At 36.4% G+C, this 25,572-nt stretch overlaps 1 protein-coding gene across 1 annotated transcript; it reads right to left on the bottom strand.

The window, feature by feature from the left end:
- Positions 1-3,496: 3,496 nt before the first annotated feature.
- On the bottom strand, positions 3,497-19,972 carry stk36 (serine/threonine kinase 36 (fused homolog, Drosophila)). Its single transcript, XM_028467208.1, has 18 exons — positions 19,882-19,972; positions 18,988-19,095; positions 17,717-17,857; positions 17,515-17,592; positions 17,297-17,427; positions 15,898-16,147; positions 15,509-15,602; positions 13,768-13,937; positions 12,336-12,519; positions 11,771-11,957; positions 10,534-10,621; positions 10,144-10,418; positions 8,615-8,678; positions 6,918-7,025; positions 6,652-6,832; positions 6,375-6,501; positions 5,165-5,312; positions 3,497-4,363 (listed from the first exon to the last, which is right to left on the bottom strand). The coding sequence occupies exons 2-18, from the start codon at positions 19,069-19,071 to the stop codon at positions 3,497-3,499; spliced, it is 3,177 nt and encodes a 1,058-aa protein (XP_028323009.1). The 5' UTR covers positions 19,072-19,095; positions 19,882-19,972.
- Between the last annotated feature and the right edge of the window lie 5,600 nt (positions 19,973-25,572).

Genomic DNA, 25,572 nt, shown 5'->3' with positions numbered 1-25,572 from the left:
TTTCTCTCTCTTTAAACTTGCAATAAGTTTCAAAGCCTGTGGCTAAAACTGCACTAATTTATAACAACTTTTTTAATATGGTAAGCAGACTGTGTGTGTTTTCTTTTCTGTTTAATCAAGCAATGTTAGAAAGTCGTTAAATATTAGTGAAATGCGTTTTTCTTTTTTGTGTTTAAAAACGAGTCTCGATTATTTATTTCAGGCTGTAATTTCTCACGCAGTTTATGTTGGATTTTGGACGATTATTTATTTTACTGCGGTGTACTATCAACTATTAAATAATTATAATTATTTAAAAAAAAAAAATGTACTCAGCACATTGTAATGCAATGTAATGTCAATTATATTCATTTATAAATATGTGTTTGCCTTGTGTTGTCCAAGACTTTTACTTTAGAAGAATAAAAAAAGCGCGTTAACCTGGACTGTGTGTGCGTGTTTTATTTCATTTTTATTTTTATTATTAACATTCAAAACAGACAGAATAATAATCTACAATTATAAATTTGGTGATGATTTCTGTCAAAATTACTACTTTCTCATCTCCTTATTTAAACATTTAAAAAGTTAAATATCCTTGTTTTCAAAGCGCGTTTAATAGATTTATTATTCCACTCCCTTTTTAACGTCTTTTTGTAAAAAGATAAATACGATGGCGATACATTTAGTTATTTTAGAAACCATCTAGTATAAATATTAAAAATAATAAATTTAAAGGACAAACCAAAGGCTGTTTTCAATCGGACTAATTTATTTAAAAACGCGGCGCAGGCGGAAGAACACAAACCATTTAATCCTTCACCAACAGCTGCTAAAATGTGTCATAAAAACATAGACAAGCGTTCGTCCTAAATGTAAATATGTTTCTAAAAGGAAAAGAATAATAAATGTGTCTCACACCGTGCAGCGGAGCCTCGGTCGGTCGGTTTTCAGTCCAACGTCACACACAGGCCGCGGCGGAAGGACCGCAGAACGACCCGGTGGAGTTCTGACCACACGTGCTCTCCATCAGAACATCAACACACACACACACACACACACACACTAAACCATATTTATCTAAAGATATAATATAATAATATATACATGAATCTTCCGCGTTAATAAATTAGTAAAACACATTTTTTATTTATTTAATATTTATTTTTACAGATACTCATTAGATCTTCTTCTCTTCTCTTTATGTCTATTTTTAAATACTCAAACTGGAGTACGTGTCCCCCTCGGGCAGGGGTCTGCAACCTGTGGCTCTGGAGCCTCATGTGGCTCTTTGACTCTTTTGCAATGGCTTTTTTTTTATATACAGTGGCTTTAATGATTAATGACAAATAAAATCAAGATATAACAATTTGTTAACCTAAAATAAATCACGTTGTGCAATGACTCAGCACTTTCCTACTTCACCTCCTGCAACATCTACAGACCATCAACTTTCCTTAAGTTTTAAATCCCTGGTAAGAAAATTAAACCAACAAAAACACTATTTCTGGAAGAAAATAAAGATTTTAATTGTGTGGGAACAAATTAATTTAACCACCAATGTACAGGTTAAATATGTGTGTTTTATGTGTAGCAAGAAATTAGTAATTGGCATGTGTTGATCACATGATCATGTGTTTCAAATACATTAACTGAAAAAATATTTATATAACATTGTGTTTCTGTAAACTGAGATGTGTAAGAATTTGAAGATGAGCATACTGTTTTATTTATTGATGATCTATAACAATCTAATCAAATCTAATCAAACATTATTCTATATAATTTTGACTGTATATAATTTAATACACTGTATTGTCTTTATTGAGAAGGTATTTTTTCAGCTCTGAGAGACTTTAATCCAGGTGAGATGAGGTGAAATGGTTCCTTAGAGAGTAAAGGTTGCAGACCCCTGATCTAGGTCTAGGGGTACTTGTGCAGTTTGTTTTTTAACATTTTAAATTTTGTTCTTTTTTTTTTTTTTTTTTCATGCACACAAAGACGTTTTTCTCATCCACCAATAATCATTTGTGACACAACTCATTAAAATACACCAAAAGGTGAAGTTCAAATTCTAAAAAATCAGAAATAAATGAATAAAAAGGCCTAAAATCAAGGTTATTGTTGGAGATAAAGTGGTACTTGTGATTAGAAATATAAGTTTGGGAAACACTGGTTTATTACATTAATTAATAAACAAAAGGTCATTTTAACTACCATCAAAACTGCATTTAAAAAAAGTAAAACAAAACAAAATAGAACAAACAAATAAAAGAAAACAATGAACAAAAAAAATGTCTTAATGAAGTTTTGAAAGCTTTAACTAAAGGGTTCTCAACCTTGGGGTCAGGGCCTCATTTGTGGTCACCAGATGCCTTCAAGAAACTAAGAATTTGAGCCAATGTTTGCTTATTTTTACAATTTTTCTGCAACTACATCAGTTTCTTGCCATATTTTTGCTCCTTTTAATGTATTTTTTGCTACATTACTCCCATTTCTGACATCACATTTTCTCCACTTTTAAGACATTTTTAGAGCTTATAAACCCTTTCCACCTAATGTTTTATATATTGACCAAATATTGTCACTTTTAACCTCTTTTCACCAGATTTCATGCTTATTTTTTGCCAATTTAACCACATTCACCAATTGTCATGCCCATTATTTGCCATTTTAAACTAATTATTCCTTCTTTCCCTGTTGCTGTTTTAATCGTAATTGAATTGTAATTCAGTTCAGATTATTGACTTTGCGTCAAAATTATCATTTACAATTTAATCAAACACAAACCAGGGGAACCATCGTTACAGTTCCATGGCTTACACACACACACACACACACACACACACACACACACACACACACACAGTGAACATAATTCAAACATCTTTTATATCAAGTTTCCCTGTCACTTCTCTTCAGGATCATTTTACCATTTAAATATATATATATATATATATATATATATATATATATATATATGTGTGTGTATATATAAATCGAGGGGCACACTGACAGAAATAAATTCCCACATCAAAAGTATGAAATATTTTCATTGATTATGATGCGTAACGAGGTAATCAAGAGATGAGAAACTAATTAGATGATAAATCATATTTTTTTTGTTGTATTTTACAGTTGATTTAAGACATGGGTCAAACTGACCCGTTAGCATTACAGATGCTAACAGAACGCTAACACAAGAGGAAAGTTAAGTTTAATGGAATTATTTATTAAAGGCTCCGTAATTGTGATTCATTGAATTTCAACTGTAGTAATTGAGAATGTAATTGTAATTGACTTTCAGGGGAAAAATATAATTGTATTTGGAATTGGAATTGGAAAAAAATGCCGCTCAAGACACAATTGTAATTGAAAAATGTAATTGATCCCTACCCTGCTTCAGGCAAAGAACGATCACCAAGAAAATAGACAAAACCGAGTTTTGCAAATTTTTATTGAGCTTTGGACAGAACCATGTGATGGGGTTCATTGATCAGTTGTATTGATCATGTGATCACGCTTGCTTTTTACGGGCTCTTCTGGACTTCCTGTTTGCTGTGAAGCTCAGCGTGTCGTTGGCGGCTCGTCTCACGTCGGCGTCGCAGTCTTTATTTGCAGTTTCCCACAGCGCCGCCTGCACGTTGTCGTCCAGCAGGGGGGACACGTCACCGTGCACCAGCGCGGCGATCCTGAGCGTCTCACAGCAGTGACAGCGCATGATAGCGTCGTCGTCATTCATCAGTGGAACCAGCACAGGCAGCGCCACCCCGGCTTGCTCTGCCCATCTCCGCTCCTCCTCGCCTAGGTCCTCGTGGCGTTTCTTGTTCAATATTTGTCTTTCTATGACGTGTACCAACCAGTTTCCCACCGCGTAGCACGCGTTCCGCCGCACAGGCATGTAGGAATGGTGCAGGCAGTCGATCAAGTCTTTGAAAACGTCGTTGAGGGGCAGGTGGGATGGGAGGGAGGTCAGTGGGTTCACGTGAGCCAACAGCCGGCACGTGGCCGCCCTGATCTCAGGGTCGTGGTGAGTCAGCGCGCGCCGCAGCACCGACGCGTTTATGTGGAGACGGCAGCCAGCGGAGAAAAGGGAAGTGCGAGCCACATGGGACAAGACGTTCAGAAGCACGGCGGCCGTTCCCCACAGCGCGCGTTGCCCCAGGAGGTCAGGGAGCCGAGAGCAGAGAGAACGGCGGTGTGAGAACTCAGTGGGGTGGGCGTCGCCGGGTGAGGACTCAGTGGGGTGGGCGTCGCTGGGTGCAGACAGAAACCTGGCGGCCTGTCGGAGGTGGGGGAGTGAGCGCTCTGGCTCAATCAGCAGCATTCTCTTCAGCAGATGGAGGGGCCACTCCAGCAGGGAATGAGGGAGACTTGGCAACACCTGTCAGAGCAACGGAGAACAACGTGTTACACACCAAAGAACTCAGAATGTTCCCTCCTATCTCCTTTCCTATCCACTTTTCCTTAAAGGTCCAGTATTATGAAAAATCCCTTTCTAATGGTTTTGCTACAGTGATATACATTCATTTAGCCTCATTCAGAGGAACAAATGTGAAAAAGTTCTGTTCAGTTGGATTTTAACGCCCTTATGATGTCATAATGGGGAAACTCCTCCTCCTGACGATCCTGGCTCCTCCTACCCTATATAAGAATGTGAGCTCCTCCCTCTCAAACTACCTCACAGCTAAAACACACATAACAAAGACAGGTTGATATTACAGTTAATCTATTTACGTTCATAATCCAAAGTGCAGCGTGAGCGCTCACAATCAGTTCCATTTTTAGCAGCTGTTACCACCTCGTATCGCTTTCATAGGATGATCTGATCTGTTTGTGACCCAATGCAACGCAGCATTAGGACAAAATAATGGACTATCATCTTAAATGGACACTTTCTGTGGTTAGAAGAGGTGAGGAGGAGAAGGAAGACAACAGCTACTCATGCTGATGTATATGCATGAAGGCCCAAAAAACAGCCTGTTTATAGAAGCGTCATGAAAGTGACTTAAATACTATGTTGTTGGGGTTCTTAGAACAAATAGCAGAATACTGGAGCTTTCCTAAAAAAGGAGCAGTTAAGACACGCTCAGTCTATACTATAAAATCTCCAATGAACAATGCACGCTATGCTAACTAGCTTAGTTTGTAAGCAATGTGTTTCCAGTGCCCGAGAGGAACTGACCTGCAGGAGCTTTGGAACAACACCAGAGGCGTGGTACAGGTTCAGGATGGAGGCCACGGTGGGCTTTGGCAGGTCCAGGAGTACAAACGGGATGAGCAGGAGCTCAGAGCTCAGGGAAACCACAACGACTGTAGCCGGAGAAGGAAACCTGAGAGGAAAAGTTTGACTCAAGTTACTTTTACCTGCGGCACACCACGACATGCACTCAGAAATAAGAACAATTTACATGAACAATGTTTTTAAATGGTTGAAATAACAAAATCTCTGTTAATAAATTAACTACGTAAAAAGACATCTACCACACAAAATAAAATGAAAAACACATAAAACAACACATAAAACAACACAAGAAACACACAAAATGACAGAAAGATAGAGAATCCACAAGAGAAATGCATGATAACAACAAAAATACACTACAACAATAGAAATATATACAAATGACAATCAAAATACACAACAGAAATTAAAGATACACAGGATGACAGGAAAATATACAAAACAACACCAAAAACACACAAAACAACACTAAAATACACAAAATGAAACAAAAAACAAACAAAATGAAACAAAAAATACACAAAACAACACGAAAAACACAAAATGAAACAAAAACACACAAAATGAAACAAAAAACACAAAACACCAAGAACACACAAAATTAAACAAAAAATACACAAAACAACACCAAAAACACACAAAACACCAAAAACACACAAAACAACACTAAAACACACAAAATTAAACAAAAAATACACAAAACAACACCAAAAACACACAAAATGAAACAAAAATACACAAAACAACACCAAAAACACACAAAATGAAACAAAAAACACACAAAACACCAAAAACACACAAAATGAAACAAAAAACACACAAAATGAAACAAAAAAATACACAAAACAACAAGAAAAACACAAAATGAAACAAAAAACACGCAAAATAACACCAAAAACAGGATAAATTCTAATAACAACAAAAAGACACGAAAACAACAGAAATAAATACAAATGACAAAAATAATCATAAAATGACCGACAAATGTTAATCTTTTTAAAATTGGATTATTATCAAGATTTAAATTGAATGTAAACTTTCTGACTTGTTTTTTTTTTCCTTTGCCAAAGATGATTTGTTTATTCATTGATTGGTGCAAATATATGATTTCTAGAAGAATTAAAGTGTGATAAAGGATGGAACAACTAACCCAGTGGGGGCCAACAGCTGGCTCAGAGTGTCCACACATCTGGATTCTCTCTCACAATACTGAGGAAGACACGAGTTCATATCTGTGCCGTGCACATGAAAAACAGCTTCAAGGAACCAACACAGCCCTGAAAGAAAGAAAGATGTCAGCATTAGAATAACGACCAATCAGAGCATTACCACAGGAAACTACAAAGATTAGTGTGTGTGTGTGTGTGTGTGTGTGTGTGTGTGTGTTAGTTTACTTTTGTCTGGTGTAAATAAAAAATTAGTTTTACCATCTGCTGAACAGAAGTCGTATTCTGGGTATTCAGAGTGGATCCGTTTCCAAATGTCTACAAACATCAGTGGATTCAAAGACAACGGGACAGAACTGTTGTTTTCAGCCTCACGGATTGTTTTCAGGATTATGAACATCAGACCGTCACACAGTCCATGAGGGGGCGGCGGCTTTAGGAACTGATAAGAAAAACAAGTTTCACTTAGTATTTGTTCCTATGGATGTTTGTCCAGTGAAATGTGAAATGTTAAACCCAGGCAGTACCTGACTGGGGTCGAAGCCCACCGCTTCCAGCAAGAAGCCTACATTCTCCACGTCAACCTGAAGATCCACATGTTCGGCGAAATGACACAAAAGCAAGGCCGAGAGAGGCTGGAAAACAAAGGCAGAGGTAAAAGTAATGGATTAATACTCGTGTTACTGTAATTGAGTTGCTTTTATGGGTACTTGTACTTTTTGGAGTACATTCCTAAATCAGTCATTTTACTAGTACTTAAGTACATTTTTAAAGAAGTGATTTGTTATATTTCTACACCAAACATCACTGAGTAAATGATCATTTTCTGTTTTAAAAGGATCAACAGACAACGTGAAACTACAAAAAAATTGTGACAACACAGCATTGAATGTAGGTTATGTTCTGTTTTAGGGTTCATAGATGTAGCGATACTTAGCGCATAATCATTTTATTTATTTTGAATTGAATTCATTGACATTATTATATTATATTATTATATTACAAAACGCACACAAAAATGACAACAAAAATACATAAAACGACAAAATGTAAAACAGCAAAAAATGCAAAAAAATAACAACCAAAACACTCAAAATGACAACAGAAATACATAAAACTATCAAAATATACAACTCCAAAAAACACACACAAAACGACATAAAACACACTAAAGAAATAAATAAAAAAATTACATTTTGACAAAACTTTTATCTTATACAGATACATTTGTGGAAAATAAATTAAGATTTGGATTTGGTCTCTTCATTATTAAGTTTTCTACATGAAATGTTTACTATATGCATGGGACCCGTACCTAGATTTATTACCAACAATAAACATGGGGGTGAAAGTAACTTTTATTTTGTGTTCTATTTAATTGATCAGCTTTTTACTTTTACTTGAGTATTTTATGTATAACTTACTTGTATTTGAGTAAAATTACAATCAAGTAACATTACTACAGCATATATCAGTATTCTTTATAACTCTGTCTGTGTGTGTGTGTGTGTGTGTGTGTGTGTGTGTGTGTGTGTGTGTGTGTGTGTGTGCGTGTGTGTGTGTGTGCGTGTGTGTGTGTGTGTGTGTGTGTGTGTGTGTGTGTGTGTGTGTGTGCGTGTGTGTGTGTGTGTGTGTGTGTGTGTTATGGTAGATGTGTGTGTGTGTGTGTGTGTGCACGTGTTATGGTCGATGTGTGCGTGTGTGTGTTATGGTAGATGTGTGTGTGTGTGTGTTATGGTTGATGTGTATGTTACGGTAGATGTGTGTGTGTGTGTTATGGTAGATGTGTGTGTGTGTGTGTTATGGTTGATGTGTATGTTACGGTAGATGTGTGTGTGTGTGTTATGGTAGATGTGTGTGTGTGTGTGTGTGTGTGTGTGTGTTATGGTAGATGTGTGTGTGTGTGTGTGTGTGTGTGTGTTATGGTAGATGTGTATGTTACGGTAGATGTGTGTGTGTGTGTGTTATGGTAGTTGTGTGTGTGTGTGTGTTATGGTTGATGTGTATGTTACGGTAGATGTGTGTGTGTGTGTTATGGTAGATGTGTGTGTGTGTGTGTGTGTGTGTTATGGTAGATGTGTGTGTGTGTGTGTTATGATTGATGTGTATGTTACGGTAGATGTGTGTGTGTGTGTGTTATGGTAGTTGTGTGTGTTAAGGTTGGTGTGTGCGTGTTATGATCGATGTGTGTGTGTCTTATGGTCGATGTGAGTGTGTCACTTACTGCCAACGCTCTGAGGGAGGGCTCACACAGAATCCTCTTGAATGGCTTGATAAGCTCCTCCCACCTGGAACAATGGAGCACATGATGAGTTTAGTTGAGACAGACAGTGGCAGTGTTGGAAATGTCACAGTAACGTACTACACACTAAACACACAATGGTCCTCATTTATCATCCTTTGAGTGAGAACAGGTGCAAATGTGAGTTCATATTGTGTTCACAATGGCATCATCCTGGTGGGCTGTCGACTAAAAATTGTCCGGTCCGCTATGTTTTTTTTTTTACAAGCTAGTGGAAGCAGACATGTTAACAGGTGGCCAAAAATGGTCCAAAAGTGGCAAAAACGTTGCAAGAAAAGAGTGAAAAGTGACTAAAATGGGCCAAAAGCAGTAAAGTATGGCCAAAAAATGGGCAAATAAAGAGGAACCAGGTGGTATGTAATGGCAAAGGTGTAACTTAAATGAGCAAAATGTGGCCAAACATTAGTGAAAATTAGCAAAATTTGGTAAACAATGGTGAAAAAGGGCAAAAATGGGGAACAAAAAGAGGCAAAATGTAGGAAAAAAACAAGTGATCTTTATTAAGCAAAAGTTAGATTATTTGGATGAAAAGTCGTCAAAAAAATGAAAGAAAGGACAAAAAATGTCCATGAGGTGGAGCAAAGCAAAGATGTGCTTTCTATACGTGTGACAACTGAACTTAAAGGAGCTCATTTTAATGCTCTGGGAGAGGATCAGTGACTGAACAGGTGACATCTGCCCCCCTGTGTGCGCTGAGAACTACACGACAGATACACACAGAAATATGACAAAAATGTTGATCATGTGGCCCTGGGATCAAATACATTCACATTTTTGTAGTAGTAGATTTATGTTATTATGAGTAGGATGTTAATATGAGTAGTATTATGTTACGTTAGTATGAGTAGTATTACGTTACGTTAGTATGAGTAGTATGTTAGTATGAGTAGTATTACGTTACGTTTGTATGAGTAGTACGTTAGTATGAGTAGTACGTTAGTATGAGTAGTATGTTAGTATGAGTAGTACGTTAGTATGAGTAGTATTACGTTACATTAGTATGAGTAGTACGTTAGTATGAGTAGTATTACGTTACGTTTGTATGAGTAGTACGTTAGTATGAGTAGTACGTTAGTATGAGTAGTATGTTAGTATGAGTAGTACGTTAGTATGAGTAGTACGTTAGTATGAGTAGTATTACGTTACATTAGTATGAGTAGTACGTTAGTATGAGTAGTATTACGTTACGTTTGTATGAGTAGTACGTTAGTATGAGTAGTACATTAGTATGAGTAGTACGTTAGTATGAGTAGTATGTTAGTATGAGTAGTACATTAGTATGAGTAGTACGTTAGTATGAGTAGTATGTTAGTATGAGTAGTACATTAGTATGAGTAGTACGTTAGTATGAGTAGTATGTTAGTATGAGTAGTATGTTAGTATGAGTAGTATGTTAGTATGAGTAGTATGTTAGTATGAGTAGTATGTTAGTATGAGTAGTATGTACAGACCGGTGTTGCTGGTCCGCCCAGTCCTGGTTCCTCTCCAAGTACATGAGCAGTGCTATCATGCTCTGATGCAGCGCCTGCTGCGAAAGGAAAGGAACCACATCGGAACTCAGACACAGGTCCTCCACCATGTCATGAATCAGGTCAAAAAGAACGTGAGGCAGTCCCAGGTCAGCGCTGGCCTGGTTAAATGTGTCCACGTTAGGCGTCGCCATCAGGCTAACCAGGTGCTCCAGGAGGCCGGGCACCATCTCGTCGGTTACAAAACCGTTATATAACTGTGAGAAAAGGAGAAAAGTCAGTCAAAGAAACAGAGTTGATACATTAGAGCAGCATTGTTTTTTATCAGATAAAGACAAAATGTCAATAAATCAAAGATCATGAGTCGCTAACCAGCGTGTCTTCAGGGCGTCCACCCACTGGCTTTGGTTCCTTCTTCACAGTGACAACCTTCCGTTTGCCGACTCTGCTGATTGGTTTCCTGCAGTGAGTGATCAGAATGATGAGAACAACACAAACACTCTGCTTCAATGTAGTGGTTCTCAACCTTTTCAGCCCACCACCCCCAAAATAAAGGTGCCAGAGAGCGGGGTTCAAAGTTTCAATATTGGCTTAAAAGTGGCAGAAATGGAGGGGGGTAATGTAATTTACAAAGTAGGCACAATTAAAGCATTAAAATCAGTGAAATTTTGTTAAATTGTGAATTTACAGGAATTTTTGTGTGTTTTTATCATAATTTCTATATTTTTCTGCCATTTTGTGTGTTTTGAGAGTATTTTTGTGTACTTGTGTTGTCATTTTGAATATTTTTTTGAATTTTGTGTATTCATGTAGTTGTCGTGTGTTTTGCAATTAATGTGCAAATAATGGGCATAACAAATGGTGGGAAAAAAAAAATAAAAGCATGAAATATGGTGAAAAAAGGTTAAAAGTCACAATAATGGGTCGACTTCTTTTGGTCAGTCTGCTTTCGCAAAACTGTGGAACTCTCTAGTACCCACACATCTAAAATTAGAGACTCGTGACAATATTTTCAACAATAAACTATTAGAAAAATGGCTCAAATTAAAACAACAGTGTTCACATGAATAGTTTTACCTGGTTTCTCTTTCCTATAACTAATGACTGTATTTACATTTGCAATGTGTTGTACAGTGCATATTTCCTCCTTATTTTCCTATTATTTCTGTTACTTTTAACCTTTTTAAAGCCACAAATACCACAGATAATCTTTTGTTTATTATCCCGTTATCTCGGGAAAACAAATTAAATTAACTCGTTAGCTCTGGAAAACAAAGTCTCGTTATCTCGAGAAAATTAAGTCGTTATTACGGGAAAACAGAGGAAATAAAATGTATGAAAGCATGGCCCTTTAGGGCTTCCGTAGGAAAGGGTTTATAAGTGCTGGAAAGACATGGAGAAGTGTCAAAATAAGAGTAATGTAGGTTGTAATAGGTTGAAATGTGGCAAGTTTGGTGGAGTTGCAGAAAAATGGTAAAAATAAGCAAAAATGGACTTATTCTTAGTTTCTTAAAGACATCTGGCGACCTCAAATTGGGTCCTAGCCCCAAGGTTGAGAACCCCTGTTTAAATGAAATACGTCATGTCAGTTCGAACGAGCAGTGATCACCTTTGTTTTGGTCTGGTGCTTGGACACGGAGATTGAATAGTTTGATCTGAAGGTTTGGTTTTGTTCCCATGTGATGCTGGTGCTGATGGTGCTGCTGGTGCTGATGGTGGTGCTGCTGCTGGTGCTGCTGCTGGTGCACGTGCTGATGGTGGTGCTGCTGCTGGTGCACGTGCTGATGGTGCTGCTGCTGCTGGTGCACGTGCTGATGGTGGTGCTGGTGCTGATGGTGGTGCTGGTGCTGGTGCACGTGCTGATGGTGGTGCTGCTGCTGGTGCACGTGCTGATGGTGGTGCTGGTGCTGATGTTGGTGCTGGTGCTGGTGCACGTGCTGATGGTGGTGCTGGTGCTGGTGCACGTGCTGATGGTGGTGCTGGTGCTGATGGTGGTGCTGGTGCTGGTGCACGTGCTGATGGTGGTGCTGGTGCTGGTGCACGTGCTGATGGTGGTGCTGGTGCTGGTCCACGTGCTGATGGTGGTGCTGGTGCTGATGGTGGTGCTGGTGCTGGTGCACGTGCTGATGGTGGTGCACGTGCTGGTGCTGGTGCACGTGCTGATGGTGGTGCACGTGCTGATGGTGGTGCTGGTGCTGGTGCTGATGGTGGTGGTGGTGGTGATAGTGGTGCTGGTGCTGATGGTGGTGCTGGTGCTGGTGCTGATGGTGGTGGTGGTGGTGATAGTGGTGAAGCAGAAGCTGGTGTTGCCGCCGTGTCACAATTGGCTCCTCCTTCTCGGACTCCGTTAGTGTTTTCCTTGTGATTAAAAAAAAAGAAAAAGACCTAATTAACAGGTTTCTTTAGCGGTAAATCTCAGTAGACAAAAGTGAACATGCATAATTAATTACAATTATGACATTGTTATAATTGTAACTGTAATTGAAAACATCTGTTGCGGTTGTAATCATAATTGATTTGTAATTAAGTTCATTTCATTGACTTTGTAATTGTAATTGTCATGGAAATTCTATAAATACTACAATTTAATGAAAACATAAAACTGGTGAACCATGTTACAGTTCCATGGCTCACGTATACATAGTTAATAATCATTAAAATATGTTTCAGATCAAGGTTTCCCACTACATTTCAGTTATCTTGAGTATTATGTTATATATGTATATATATATAATATATAACAAGGTAACCGAGAGATGAGAAACAAAGTGGATGATAAATAAAACATTATTAGTGTATTTTACAGCTGATATAGGACATGGTTCAAAACTCACCCATTATCAGAGATGCTAATAGAACGCTAACACAAGAGGAGGGTCGCGTTTATGCATTTCTGTTGTCATTTTGTCTATTTTCGATATCATTTTGTATGTTTTTTTTGTCTTTTTGCTGTCATTTTGTTTTGTTTTTTCATTTTGGGTGTTTTTGTTGTCATTTTCTACATTTTTCACTCATTTTGTACATTTTCTTTGTCATTTTTTATATTTTTCACTGTCATTTTGTACTTTTTTCAGTTCAGATAGTTGATTTTGTAATTGTAATTGAAATGTGAATTATATAAAAGCTGTCAATTACAATTTAATTAAATGCAAAATGAGGGAACCATGTTACAGTTCTATGATTTACACATACATAGTTAACTATTGTTACAATATGTTTGCTAACAGAAAGCTAACACAAAACTGACCCATTAGCATTAGAGATGCTAACAGAAAGCTAACACAAAACTGACCCGTAAGCAATAGAGATGCTAACAGAAAGCTAACACAAAACTGACCCGTTAGCAATAGAGATGCTAACAGAAAGCTAACACAAGAGGAAGGATACGTTTAATTTATTAAAGGCTCAGTAATTGTGATTAATTGAATTTGAAATTTATTCATTCATGATGTAATTGTAATTGATTTCAGGGGGAAAATAATAATTGCAATTTTAATTGTAATTGGAAAAAAGGCAGGTTGACCTAATAGTAATTGATTTGTAATTGAACATGGATAATTGACATAAATGAAAAATGTATTTTACCAGAACCGTGATGTCACTCACTTTGGCAGAGGGCGTTTCCTTCCTCTTATCATTTTTCTGAAGTCTTTGCAGCCATGTTGTTTTTCCTGCAGTCGCCGCAGACTTCTCTGCAGCTTGCTTTAGTTTCTTAATCAACATGTTTGGACTGGGTGAGACGGTCAGCGGGCTGGGGAGGGTCACGTCAGGCACAACTGACACACACACACACACACACACACACACATGCAGGGTTAAGATAACATATACAATAATGCAAAAATGATTTGTTACATAATTGATAATGTTGAATGACAAAAATTTGCGTCGACGCGTCGTTTAATGTTGTAAATTCAGGATAAAATCTTTCTGTTTCATTTTTGCTGCAGTACCATAACATGAACTGTTGGGTGCAGTGTCGCTTCACCATTTACAGTGTGAAAAGAAGAAAAGAAGAAGAACCAACCTAAAGTGTCAAAAGTTTGGGACCATTTCACTGAAAACGTAATATGTTAGAATCAAAGCAGCAGAAAACGATTATTTATTTATTGTATTTTATTGTGTGAATTTGGGAAAAGTCCCTCGTGGTCAAAAGTTCCCACTCCTCAGTTTTGTCTTTAATTACATTGTAATTGGCAGCTTCTATAGACTGCTCTTGCCAATTACAATTACAAAGTCAATTACCTGAACTCAATTACAATTCAATTACGATTACAACAGCAACAAGTTTTTTCAATTTGATTACAATTATTATTACGTTATCACTGTTATTAATTACCAATTACGCAATTACAATTATAATTGACCACAACCCTGCACACGTGAAATTTACAGATTTAAAATGTATCACCACTGACGTATGTGTGCGTGAGGGTTGGGGTCAATTTTAATTGTTATCGCATAATTAATTACAATTATGGTGTAATTATAATTGTAATTATTGAAACAAGTTCGAATGAACTACGGCTGGCCCGTGGAACGACTCTGCGCCAAATAGCACGTACCACGTTCCCGAGAATTCAATCCCCTGGCGCACCCGTGGGTTGGCCCCTAATCGAATTGTGCGAGGCATAGTCGTAATCTACGTCGAATTACCTTTGAAATGATATATCACGCGACTATGTTCCCATAACTTTGGAAATTACCGGAAATGGGGGGTGGGACCCCGGACCCCATTTAAAAAAAACTGCTCCGACCGTCTCATCATATTCATTCATAGAGTATTCATACTAAACTGCATTCTGATCTAACGAGAACTAACGGAGGAGTAGTCATTTGAAAAAATGGTGCCCCCTGGCACCCCCATGACACGTACGGAGTAATGGGCCCCATTTATATATTGGTATGTGCCACCTACTATATTTCAGCCTGATCCGTTAATAACAGAGGAGTAGTGATTTTAACTAGCTAACTTTAACAACAACAAAAAGAAGAAAGAGAACAAAGTGTGGACGTTTTGAGTCCAGTAGCCCCGCTTAAAAATCTGTTGCTGTTGTAATCATAATTAAATTGTAATGGAGTTCAGATAATTGACTTTGTAATTGTAATTGCCATGAAAATCCTATGAAAATGATCAATCATAATTTAATGCTAAATTGTTCTATATGTACAGTTCTACACATACAGTTTGTAGTTAACAATTATTAAAATATGTTTCATATCAAGCTTTCACAGGTTTTACCATTTTTTAAACATTTCAATTTAGGGCTATACTGACACAAAAAATGCTCAAACCATAAATATTAAATATGTAATTGACCCCAACCCCAGTGGGCGTCGCCCTCACCAGTAACACCATCAGCAACAAACGGGTGGTGCAGGAGGTCCGGCCAGGACAAGCGCTGGAGGGGGTCTTTGGTCAGCAAACCTTTCAGGAAATTCTGTGAGGGATGAAAATACAGATTACAGTTACATGTGGTATTTACACGTTTTGTGTTGTCATTTTGTATATTCTTTTATCTTACTTTGTTTTGTTGTTATATTTTTCTGTCATTTGGGTATTTCTGTTGTCATAATGTGTTTATTTGGAATTATTTTTTTATATTTTTGGAGTTATTTATTTTTGCTGTTTTGTGTTTTTTTAAGTCATTTTTTTGTGAGACGAAGGGCCTCATGTGGCCCCTGGACCACCACTTGCCTATATGAGGCTCTATCTATTGTTTATATTGACCTTACCGTGCAGACTTCGCTCATGGTTTGGGGCCATGTGACCTTGCTCTTAATGATCAGGTTGAGCAGGTTGAGGATTTTCTTGCAGTAGAACGGGGGTACCCCCGTGTGGAGCTCGTACAGGATGCAGCCCAGGGCCCACAGGTCAGCCGTGTGGTCGTAGGGCTTCTCCTCCACCAGCTCTGGTGACATGTAGAGCGGCGTGCCTTTGATGGAGGTCAGCACCATGGTGACATCACTCATGGCTCGAGAAAACCTAAAACAAGACGCCACCGGTTCATAAATCATCATTTAAAGTTGAGGTTCTCAACCTTTTTTAGCCCATGACCCCCAAAATAAAGGTCCCAGAGAGTGGGGACCCCCACTGCAGCTGAAGGTGAACACAGACATGAACATTGGAGACAGGACCATCTATAAGGGGGAATAAAGGGGTGAGATTTTTGGGGTCCATCCATAAAGTCAGTAAAATGATGGTCCATTGTTCTATGAATCTGTGATAACCACATTTATTTATTCATCTGAATAATATCCACTGTTATCCAGGAACATTTATTATTATTATAGTCATCTTAAAGATGGAAATCCTGGTTTTAATCACTAATAAAATGGTTCAAAGTGACCAAAAATGGTGGAAAAGGTGGTGAAATGGGATTTTAAAAACCACAGAAATTGGTTAAAAGTTGCAAATTAGAAAAAGTAGAAACAATGAGTTTAAACTGGCAAATAATGAACATGTAAGTCATCTTTAAAAAAAAAAATTGTGTATATTTGATTTGTTTTTCTGTCATTTTGTGTATTTATGTAATTGTCCTGTGTGTTTACTGTTTTGCAATTAATGTTATGCCTTTTTTGCTATTTTGTTATGGGGTAAATGTAATTAAAAAAGTAGGAACAATTAGTTTAAACGCAAATAATAGGCATAACAAATGGTGAATGTAGTTAAATTGGCAAAAAATAATCATGAAATATGGTGAAAAGAGGTTAAAAGAGACAATAATGGGTCAATATATGTGAGATTAGGTGGAAAAGTTATAGAAAGGGTTTATAAGTGCTGAACATGTCTGGAAAGTGGAAAAAATGTGCAGAAAAGGCATTGAAATTTGATGTAGAAGTGTCAGAAATGGGAAAAATGTAGCAAAAATACATTAAAAGGAGCAAAAATATGGCAAGAAAAAGTGATGAAAATATGTTAAAATATGGTGAGTTTGGTGGAGATGCAGAAAAATTATAAAAATAAACAAAAAATGTTCAAAACATATTCTTATAGTTTCTTGAAGGCATCTGGCGACCCACTCCCAGCGTCTCATGTTCTGACTGTAAGGTTGAGAACCCCTGATATAAAGAAACATTTCAGCCGTGTACATTTACAACTTTAACGCCAAATATTCTACAACCTACAACCTACCCAAAGTCACATAACTTCACCACGCCACCTTTTCCCAACAGGATGTTTTGAGGCTTCAAGTCACGATGAATAATACGATGGGAGTGTAAATAATACAGAGCTGAGACCAGCTGACAGGCGATGTTCTGAACCTGCAAATTAAACATGACAAAGGTGTCAAATGTTACATTTTTACTAATAAAGTAGATTGAAATCTCTGTAGTGAATATAGTTCATACCACTCTCTCAGGAAGGCTCTCATTCTCCTCCAGAATGTGGAACAACTCTTCCTTTACAAATTCCGTTACAATAACCACCTGTTACACAAACATAGACAAGATTTTTATTATAAAGAAAAACTAGTTTGGATCCTGTTATCAGGTTGCAGGACTGCAGCCCTCCAGGATAGCTTGTATAGCTCAATGTGTGACTGATAGTTACCTCAGATTGAGTCTCAAAGCTGTCGTAGAGCTGCACGATGTTGGGGTGCTGAAGACCTGTCATGATGTTGATCTCTTTCTTCAGCTCTTTCAGCTCAGCCTGAGATAGACCTCTCTTTTTAATGAACTTCAGAGCCACCACCTGACAACACAGTGACCACAGATGGTTGTTTTTCACTCCATCACAAACTATTTAGGTGGTAAAAGTGAGTCATTTCAACAAGTCTAAACCTGTGGTGTCAAAACAACTTAGTTCAGGGGCCAATTCTTCCTCCAGCACTCGATGAAGGCGGTGGCATTCCCTGCTCCCTCCCTTATCTGCCCTGGCTACTGCTTGTTTTGTCTTGTGAATGTAAAATGAGCCTCTCCTTACATCTCTATCCAAAAACCAAAATTATGGAATTGATCAGTTGGTCTCTCAATGCAATCGACCTAATTTTTTCGACAAAAAGAACGGGCAGAGGTGAGCCCGCCGGTCCGAAAGAAACGTTTGCTGCTGGATACACGCTTGACTCCTGGCGGAGGGTCGTGTGTTTGTCCATTCTTTCTGTTGAGGACGTGGAAGACATCTACATGATTGGAATTATGGTAGCAGGCATGCTGCTGATTGGAGCTGGCAGCTTTCTGACCCATCGCAAAGTCCAAATTACTAAAAAGAACATTTACAGTGAATTGGAACCAATCGTCATTATCATCATTGGCTTCCCATGCCAGCCGTCAAGGCTGTCTCATCTATACACTAAGGATGTTTGTGTAGACATGACGCTACGTCCCCTTCCTCCTCCTCCATCACCACCTGGAACTTTGTTTCTGAATTGATCTACTCAAGGTTGTCGCACGTCATCGGACTGTATCAGAATGAAGCGAAGGGATTATGTAAGTGCTGAAAATGTCTTGAAAGTGTAAAAAATGTGAAGGAGAGGCATTGAAATGTTATGGAGTAACATAGCAAAAATGCATTAAAAGGAGCAAAAAAAGTTCTCGCAACCACAAATGGGGTCCTTACCCCAAGGTTGAGAACCCCTGTGCTAGACATTCAATTTCAGACATGCTCAGGTGCTTTTGTGGAAGCCACAATATCAACATCTGCTATTGTTTTGGCACCAATTTCCAATCATAAAAACACCAGAAATGGCAGAGTTTTTTTTTTTTCTCGAGCAGTTTGGATAATTTCATGTTCTCGTCATTGAAGAAGCAGCTATCTCCTTGTGATGGATTAAGAAAATGAAGCCCCTCATGTAGTTTTTTTGTGTAAAAGAGGCGTGTTAATACCTGTAAGGTGTGTTTATTCCGACCTCTGTAAACCCGTCCAAACGAACCTTTTCCCACCAACTCTAGGACAGTGTAGGAGTCCATCTTAATGCTTTGTTTCTTCTATCACTGTGGATAAAGAAATTAAATTATTAGATTTCATTTCATGGTAAAGTTCACAATTCACAAGAAATATTCAACTTCATTACATTCCATGTCCAGAAAAGAAAAACAATTATATAGCCTTAGCCTGCCCCATACTTAATTACAGATATTCAACAGTTGGTCTGTCACGTTTACACTACCTGAGATAATAATATTACAGCATTATTCAAAAAATAATAATGAATAAATAATGCATGGTTCAAAGTGTCAATATTGGGACAATTAGTTTAAACTGGCAAATAAGGAGCATGATATATGTGAATGTGGTTAAATTGGCAAAAAATAAGCATGAAATATGGGAAAAAAAAGAGGTTAAAAGTGACAATAATGGGTCAACATAAGTGGAAAATAAAGTACATAAAAGGAACTGAAATTTGATGAAGAAGTGTCAGAAATGGGAGTAATGGAGCAAAAATGCATTAAAAGAAGCAAAAATATGAAAAAGTGATGAAAATAGCTTAAAATATGGAAAGTTTGGTGTAGTTGCAGAAAAATGGTTAAAAAAAAATATTTGATCATCAAATATGCCTTCATTTATTTATTATTATTAGAATCCATTCTGCAAAAATTGAAGTCAAACACCCTTATTTTATGTGTTATATGTACACACCTTAGGCTCTGAAAGACTCTCAAACTGTTCAAAACAGTACAAATGTTGTTTTTTCCCAAGGAATAAAATGTTAAATGTATGAAAACCAGAGTAAAAATAAATTTCAAACAATAATTTGTAACGTCGGTAAAGTCTCTTACCTGCAGCTTTCTCGTCAGAATTTAAGTTTTAAAAATACAGAAATATTGTTTGTTTAACTTCCAAATAGTGAGAGAGTTTGTCCAACCCATTCATTAGCATAAAGACTAGCTTTACTCTTTACTTTTATGTGGTTGGTTCTTTTTTCCTTTCATCTTGCTGCCCTGGTAACCTTTCACATTTGATGATGATGTCATCACTGTTTCCTGTATTGTACATGCATACATTCAGTGTTGATAAATGAAGTAAATATACTCAACTACACCAAACTTTCCATCTTTTAACATATTTTCATCACCTTTTTTGCCATATTTTTCCTCCTTTTAAGACATTTTTGCTCCATTACTCTCATTTCTGCTACTTTTACATCAAATTTCAAAGCCTTTTCTGCACATTTGTTCTACTTTTGAGAGATTTTCAGCACTTTTAAACCTTTTCCACTACTTTTCCACTTAATGTTGCATATATTAATATGCATATATATTGACTTTTAACCTCTTTTTACCATATTTTTTGCCATTTTAACCACATTCACCATTTGTCACGCCCATTATTGGCCAGTTTAAACTAATTGTTCATATTTTTTCACTTACATTACTCTCCCCCCCATAACAAAAAATATACAAAATTAATTGCAAAACACACAGGACTACATAAATACACAAAATGACAAATATACAAAACAACATCACGTACACACAAAATTAGAGTAAAATATACAAAATGACAACATTCATGCCCATTATTTGCCAGTTTAAACTAATTGTTTCAATATTGACTCTTTGAACCCTTTTTATTTACTTAATTTCAAACAAAAATAAACTTTACAAACCCAACATATACTAATTTAACATAAAGAAAAAGTGCAAAAATAGGAAGAATGATTTGTTTTATATTGTTTTAGCAAATGGTTTATAATTCTGTAATCCAGGGCTGTCAAATTTATTTTAGTTCAGGGACCAAATGCAGAGCAGTTTAATCTCAGGTTTTAGTCAAAAAAACTATTTCAACCTGAAATTTCACTTCCACGTGTAAATGATGTGTAAAGTATGTAAACAGATATCACTTTACTTTAAATTTACTTGATTTTGTGACCAATTTACATTTAATTTTGAAAATATTTGTGGATCAATTTAAAAAAAAAAAAAAAGAGTTCTTCAACAATTTGAGATTAAAAATGACCGCCATCATGTGATTTAATCATGGGGAAAACTGTGAGCCGTGCAAAATATTGTGGAGATTCATTGAATTTGTATATTTGTATATACTTTCTCCTGTGTGCCAAAATAGATGCTCCAAAGGGCTGGATTTGGCCCCCGGGCCATAAGTTTGACCCCAAAGGTTTTCTGATAATATTCATATCAACTTAATAATCCCAATATCCAAGAAGAAAATGACAGTTTGTATCTTATTGTGTCTTTTAGGATCAAATAGGACTGGATATTACAAATATTAGACTCATTTTGTCATTGATCTGCATGTTAAAATGTCCAATAAAGCACTGTCACGTTTACACTACCTGAGATAATAATATTACAGCATTATTAAAAAAAAATTTAAAAAAATGAATAAATAATGCATGGTTCAAAGTGTCATATTGGAACAATTAGCTTAAACTGGCAAATAAGGAGCATGATAAATTGTGAATGTGGTTAAATTGGCAAAAAATAAGCATGAAATATGGTAAAAAAAAAAAAGAGGTTAAAAGTGACAATAATGGGTCAACATAAGTGGAAAATAAAGTGCATAAAAGGAATTGAAATTTGATGAAGAAGTGTCAGAAATGGGAGTAATGGAGCAAAAATGCATTAAAAGAAGCAAAAATATGAAAAAGTGATGAAAATAGCTTAAAATATGAAAAGTTTGGTGTAGTTGCAGAAAAATGCATCTGGTGACCCCCTCCCTGTGTCTTGCGACCCCAAATGGGGTCCTGACCCCAAGGTTGAGAACACTTGCCCTCGTATATAGTCATCTTAAAGATGTAAATCCTTGTTTTAATCAGAAATAAAATGGGTTAAAAGTGACCAAAACACGGACAGAAAAAGTGGTAAAAATAGTTCAAAGTGTAAATATTGAAAGAATTAGTTTAAATAATAAATAATGGGCATCACAAATCATGAATGTGGTTAAATTGGAAAAAAAAGAAGCATGAAATATGGTGAAAAAGAGGTTAAAAGTGACAATAATGGGTCATCATATGTAACATTAGGTGGAAAAGTGGTGAAATTTGATGAAGTGTCAGAAATGGGAGTAAAGAAGCAAAAATGCATTAAAAGGAGAAAAAAAATGGCAAGAAAAAGTGATGAAAATAGGTTAAAATATGGAAAGTTTGGTGTTGTTGCAGAAAAATGGTTAAAAAAAATAAATAAATAAAAAGCAAAAATTGGCTTAAAATTGTTCAGAAAATATTCTGTTTCTTGAAGGCATCTGGTAACCCAAGGTTGAGAACACCTGCCCTCGTATATAGTCATCTTAATGATGTAAATCCTTGTTTTAATCAGAAATAAAATGGGTTAAAAGTGACCAAAAAACGGATAGAAAAAGTGGTAAAAAAATAGTTCAAAGTGTAAATATTGAAATAATTAGTTTAAATAATAAATAAGGAGCATGATAAATTGTGAATGTGGTTAAATTGGAAAAAAAAAAGCTTGAAATATGGTGAAAAAGAGGTTAAAAGTGACAATAATTGGTCAACATATAGATATTAGGTGGAAAAGTGGTGAAATTTGATGAAGATGAATATGGAAAGAAAAAGTGATGAAAACGGGTTAAAATATGGAAAGAAATTGTTTAGAACATATTTGTCAGTTTCTTGAAGGCATCTGGTTACTTAGTCATATCTGTATTCAGCAGAAATAAGTATTTTTAGGGTGTACTTATACTCAGCTTCTTCTGTGTGTGGGGACGAGATGAAAAGTAACAAACAAACCAAACCATTGCCAGAATATGTCGCAAACAAACAAACTACTAGTTTATTTTAAATGATAAGTGAGTAAAGCAGAACATACTTAACTTAGCATTCCTTCGCTTCGAGATGAACTATTGTTGTAATTTAAACTATATAAAAAACGTTGAATTGCTCTACACCGACAGACAGCGACATATAATAAATATAATATATATAAAATATAAATAATACAGCAACACACGGAGGAGCAGCAGGATGGACGTAGATGACCTGTGACCGCCGACAAATAAAATAAAAAACAAAACACGTCACAAAGATTGACAAATACAACAAACGGAAACTACAGCGCATTCTCTGTGTGATGTTTAAACCCTGTTTTCAGCTTTTAAATTGTTTATTCAACGTATAGTGTTACTTTTTACAAGTTAAAACAAAACGGGCTTTCCTGCGGGCAACAAAAAAAAAAAAAAAAAAGCTGGGGTCCTTCGCTTAGCAACGACGCACCTGCATTCCTAGCAACGGAGCAGCAGCGCTCATCCTGCACGAAACGCAATGAAACCAAACAAAACACACGTTTTTAATGTAGGGGCGACCGTGGGTCGTCTTCTGGTCGAGAGGTTGGGGGTTCGATCCCAGTACCTGACTATGTGTCGAAGTGTCCTTGGGCAAGACACTGAACCCTAAGTTGCTCCCAGTGGTCGACTAGCGCCTTGCATGTCAGTCCTGTCCCACTGGTGTGTGAATGTGAGAGTGACTGGGTGAATGAGCTGATATGTAAAGAGCTTTGAGACTGTTTCAGTGGTGATAAAGCTCTATATAAAATCAAGTCCATTTACCATTAATGTACACGTTTTAAATCTGAATCTAAAACAAAAGGTTACTTCTATCGTATTAGAGTAGGGAGTTTATTTTGAAAGGTTTCAACGTGCATAGTCATGTTGCTAGGTAACGGTCCCAGCGTAAACAGATAGAAAATGAGAGATTTAAAATATAAAGGGAAACAAAGTCATGAGGATTTAGTGTTTGTTGGACAATTTCATATTTATCGTTTCATGAAATTTGATTTTATAATATAGAGTTACTACACATCCTGTAGGCCAGGGGTTCTCAACCGTGGGGTCAGGAACCCAATTTGGGGTCGATAGACTAAGAAACTAAATATGTTTTTTGAGGAATTTTTTTTTTTTTTTGTTAACCCTTTTTCCGCAACTATATAACTTAAGTAATATTTATCTCTACTTTACTGAGTAATATAATTGGGGGACATTTTTTTTTTTTTAACTTCCACTGCACTATTAAATAATTAAATAATGAATACAAGTGGATTGGACTAGAAACGTTTTACACTTCTTCCTCACCCTTTTGAACATGAGTATTTTTAATAATAAGATGATCAAATATGCCTTCATTTATTTATTATTATTGTAATCCTGCTATATCACATCCATTCTGCAAAAATTGAAGTCAAACACCCTTATTTTATGTGTTATATGTACACACCTTAGGCTCTGAAAGACTCTCAAACTGTTCAAAACAGTACAAATGTTGTTTTTTCCCAAGGAATAAAATGTTAAATGTATGAAAACCAGAGTAAAAATAAATTTCAAACAATAATTTGTAACGTCGGTAAAGTCTCTTACCTGCAGCTTTCTCGTCAGAATTTAAGTTTTAAAAATACAGAAATATTGTTTGTTTAACTTCCAAATAGTGAGAGAGTTTGTCCAACCCATTCATTAGCATAAAGAGTAGCTTTACTCTTTACTTTTATGTGGTTGGTTCTTTTTTCCTTTCATCTTGCTGCCATGGCAACCTTTCACATTTGATGATGATGATGTCATCACTGTTTCCTGTATTGTACATGCATACATTCAGTGTTGATAAATGAAGTAAATATACTCAACTACACCAAACTTTCCATCTTTTAACATATTTTCATCACCTTTCTTGCCATATTTTTCCTCCTTTTAAGACATTTTTGCTCCATTACTCTCATTTCTGCTACTTTTACATCAAATTTCAAAGCCTGTTGTTCAGTACAGTTGCTGAGCTCTAAAAATGGTTTTTCGCTATTTTTTTGTCCACTAGATGTCGCACGTGTAACATGAAGGAGAACAGATCAGCTGCAGGTTTGAGTTTCATTTAAAAGTAACTTAAATAAATGCATTATTCTCATTAAACACGTTCAATAAATATGTGGAAAAAACACAACACAGAGGATTAATTATAAATATTAATATATGATTAATAATAGTGGTTGGTTAATTAGTTGGATGACTAATTTATGTATTGATTGGATCAATGTAACATTATTTTTCGTATTTCTCAACTTTGGCGTCAGGAACCCATTTTTGGGAGTAAAACACTGGGAGGGGGTCACCAGATGCTTCAAGAAACTAAAAATATTTTTGTAACAATTTGAGCCCATTTTTGCTTATTTTTACCATTGTTCTGCAAATACACCAAACTTGTCATATTTAACCTATTTACATCACTTTTTTGCCATATTTTTGCTCCTTTTAATGCATTTTTGCTACATTACTCCCATTTCTGATACTTCAGCAATTTTCAGTGCCTTTTTTGGCACATTTTTTTTGCCAGTTTAAACTAATTGTTCTGACTTTTTAGAATACATTACCCCAACCCCTCATTTCTACCACTTTTAAACCAATATTGACAATACATAAAGACTGCTGAAAAAGGGGGATTTTTTTTTTTTTTTTTTTTTAAATAATTCAAATATGGGCAGCGGGCCAAAACCAATCGCTTACGGGGCAACTTTGGCCCC

Source organism: Gouania willdenowi, chromosome 14, assembly GCF_900634775.1.
Source record: "Gouania willdenowi chromosome 14, fGouWil2.1, whole genome shotgun sequence".
Lineage (NCBI taxonomy): Eukaryota > Metazoa > Chordata > Actinopteri > Blenniiformes > Gobiesocidae > Gouania > Gouania willdenowi.
The sequence above is the reverse complement of the archived record's forward strand: the minus strand, read 5'-3'. Positions and strand labels throughout refer to the sequence as shown.

What these genes read in the sequence shown, in the direction of transcription:
- stk36 (XM_028467208.1), bottom strand. Translation starts at nt 19,071, where the DNA reads ATGGACTCCTACACTGTCCTAGAGTTGGTGGGAAAAGGTTCGTTTGGA. An exon ending in TGTTGCTGATGGTGTTACTG is followed by an intron (nt 13,938 to 15,508) that starts GTGAGGGCGACG and finishes TGTGTGTGTCAG; the next exon opens with TTGTGCCTGACGTGACCCTC. An exon ending in TTGTTCCAAAGCTCCTGCAG is followed by an intron (nt 4,364 to 5,164) that starts GTCAGTTCCTCT and finishes TTGCTCTGACAG; the next exon opens with GTGTTGCCAAGTCTCCCTCA.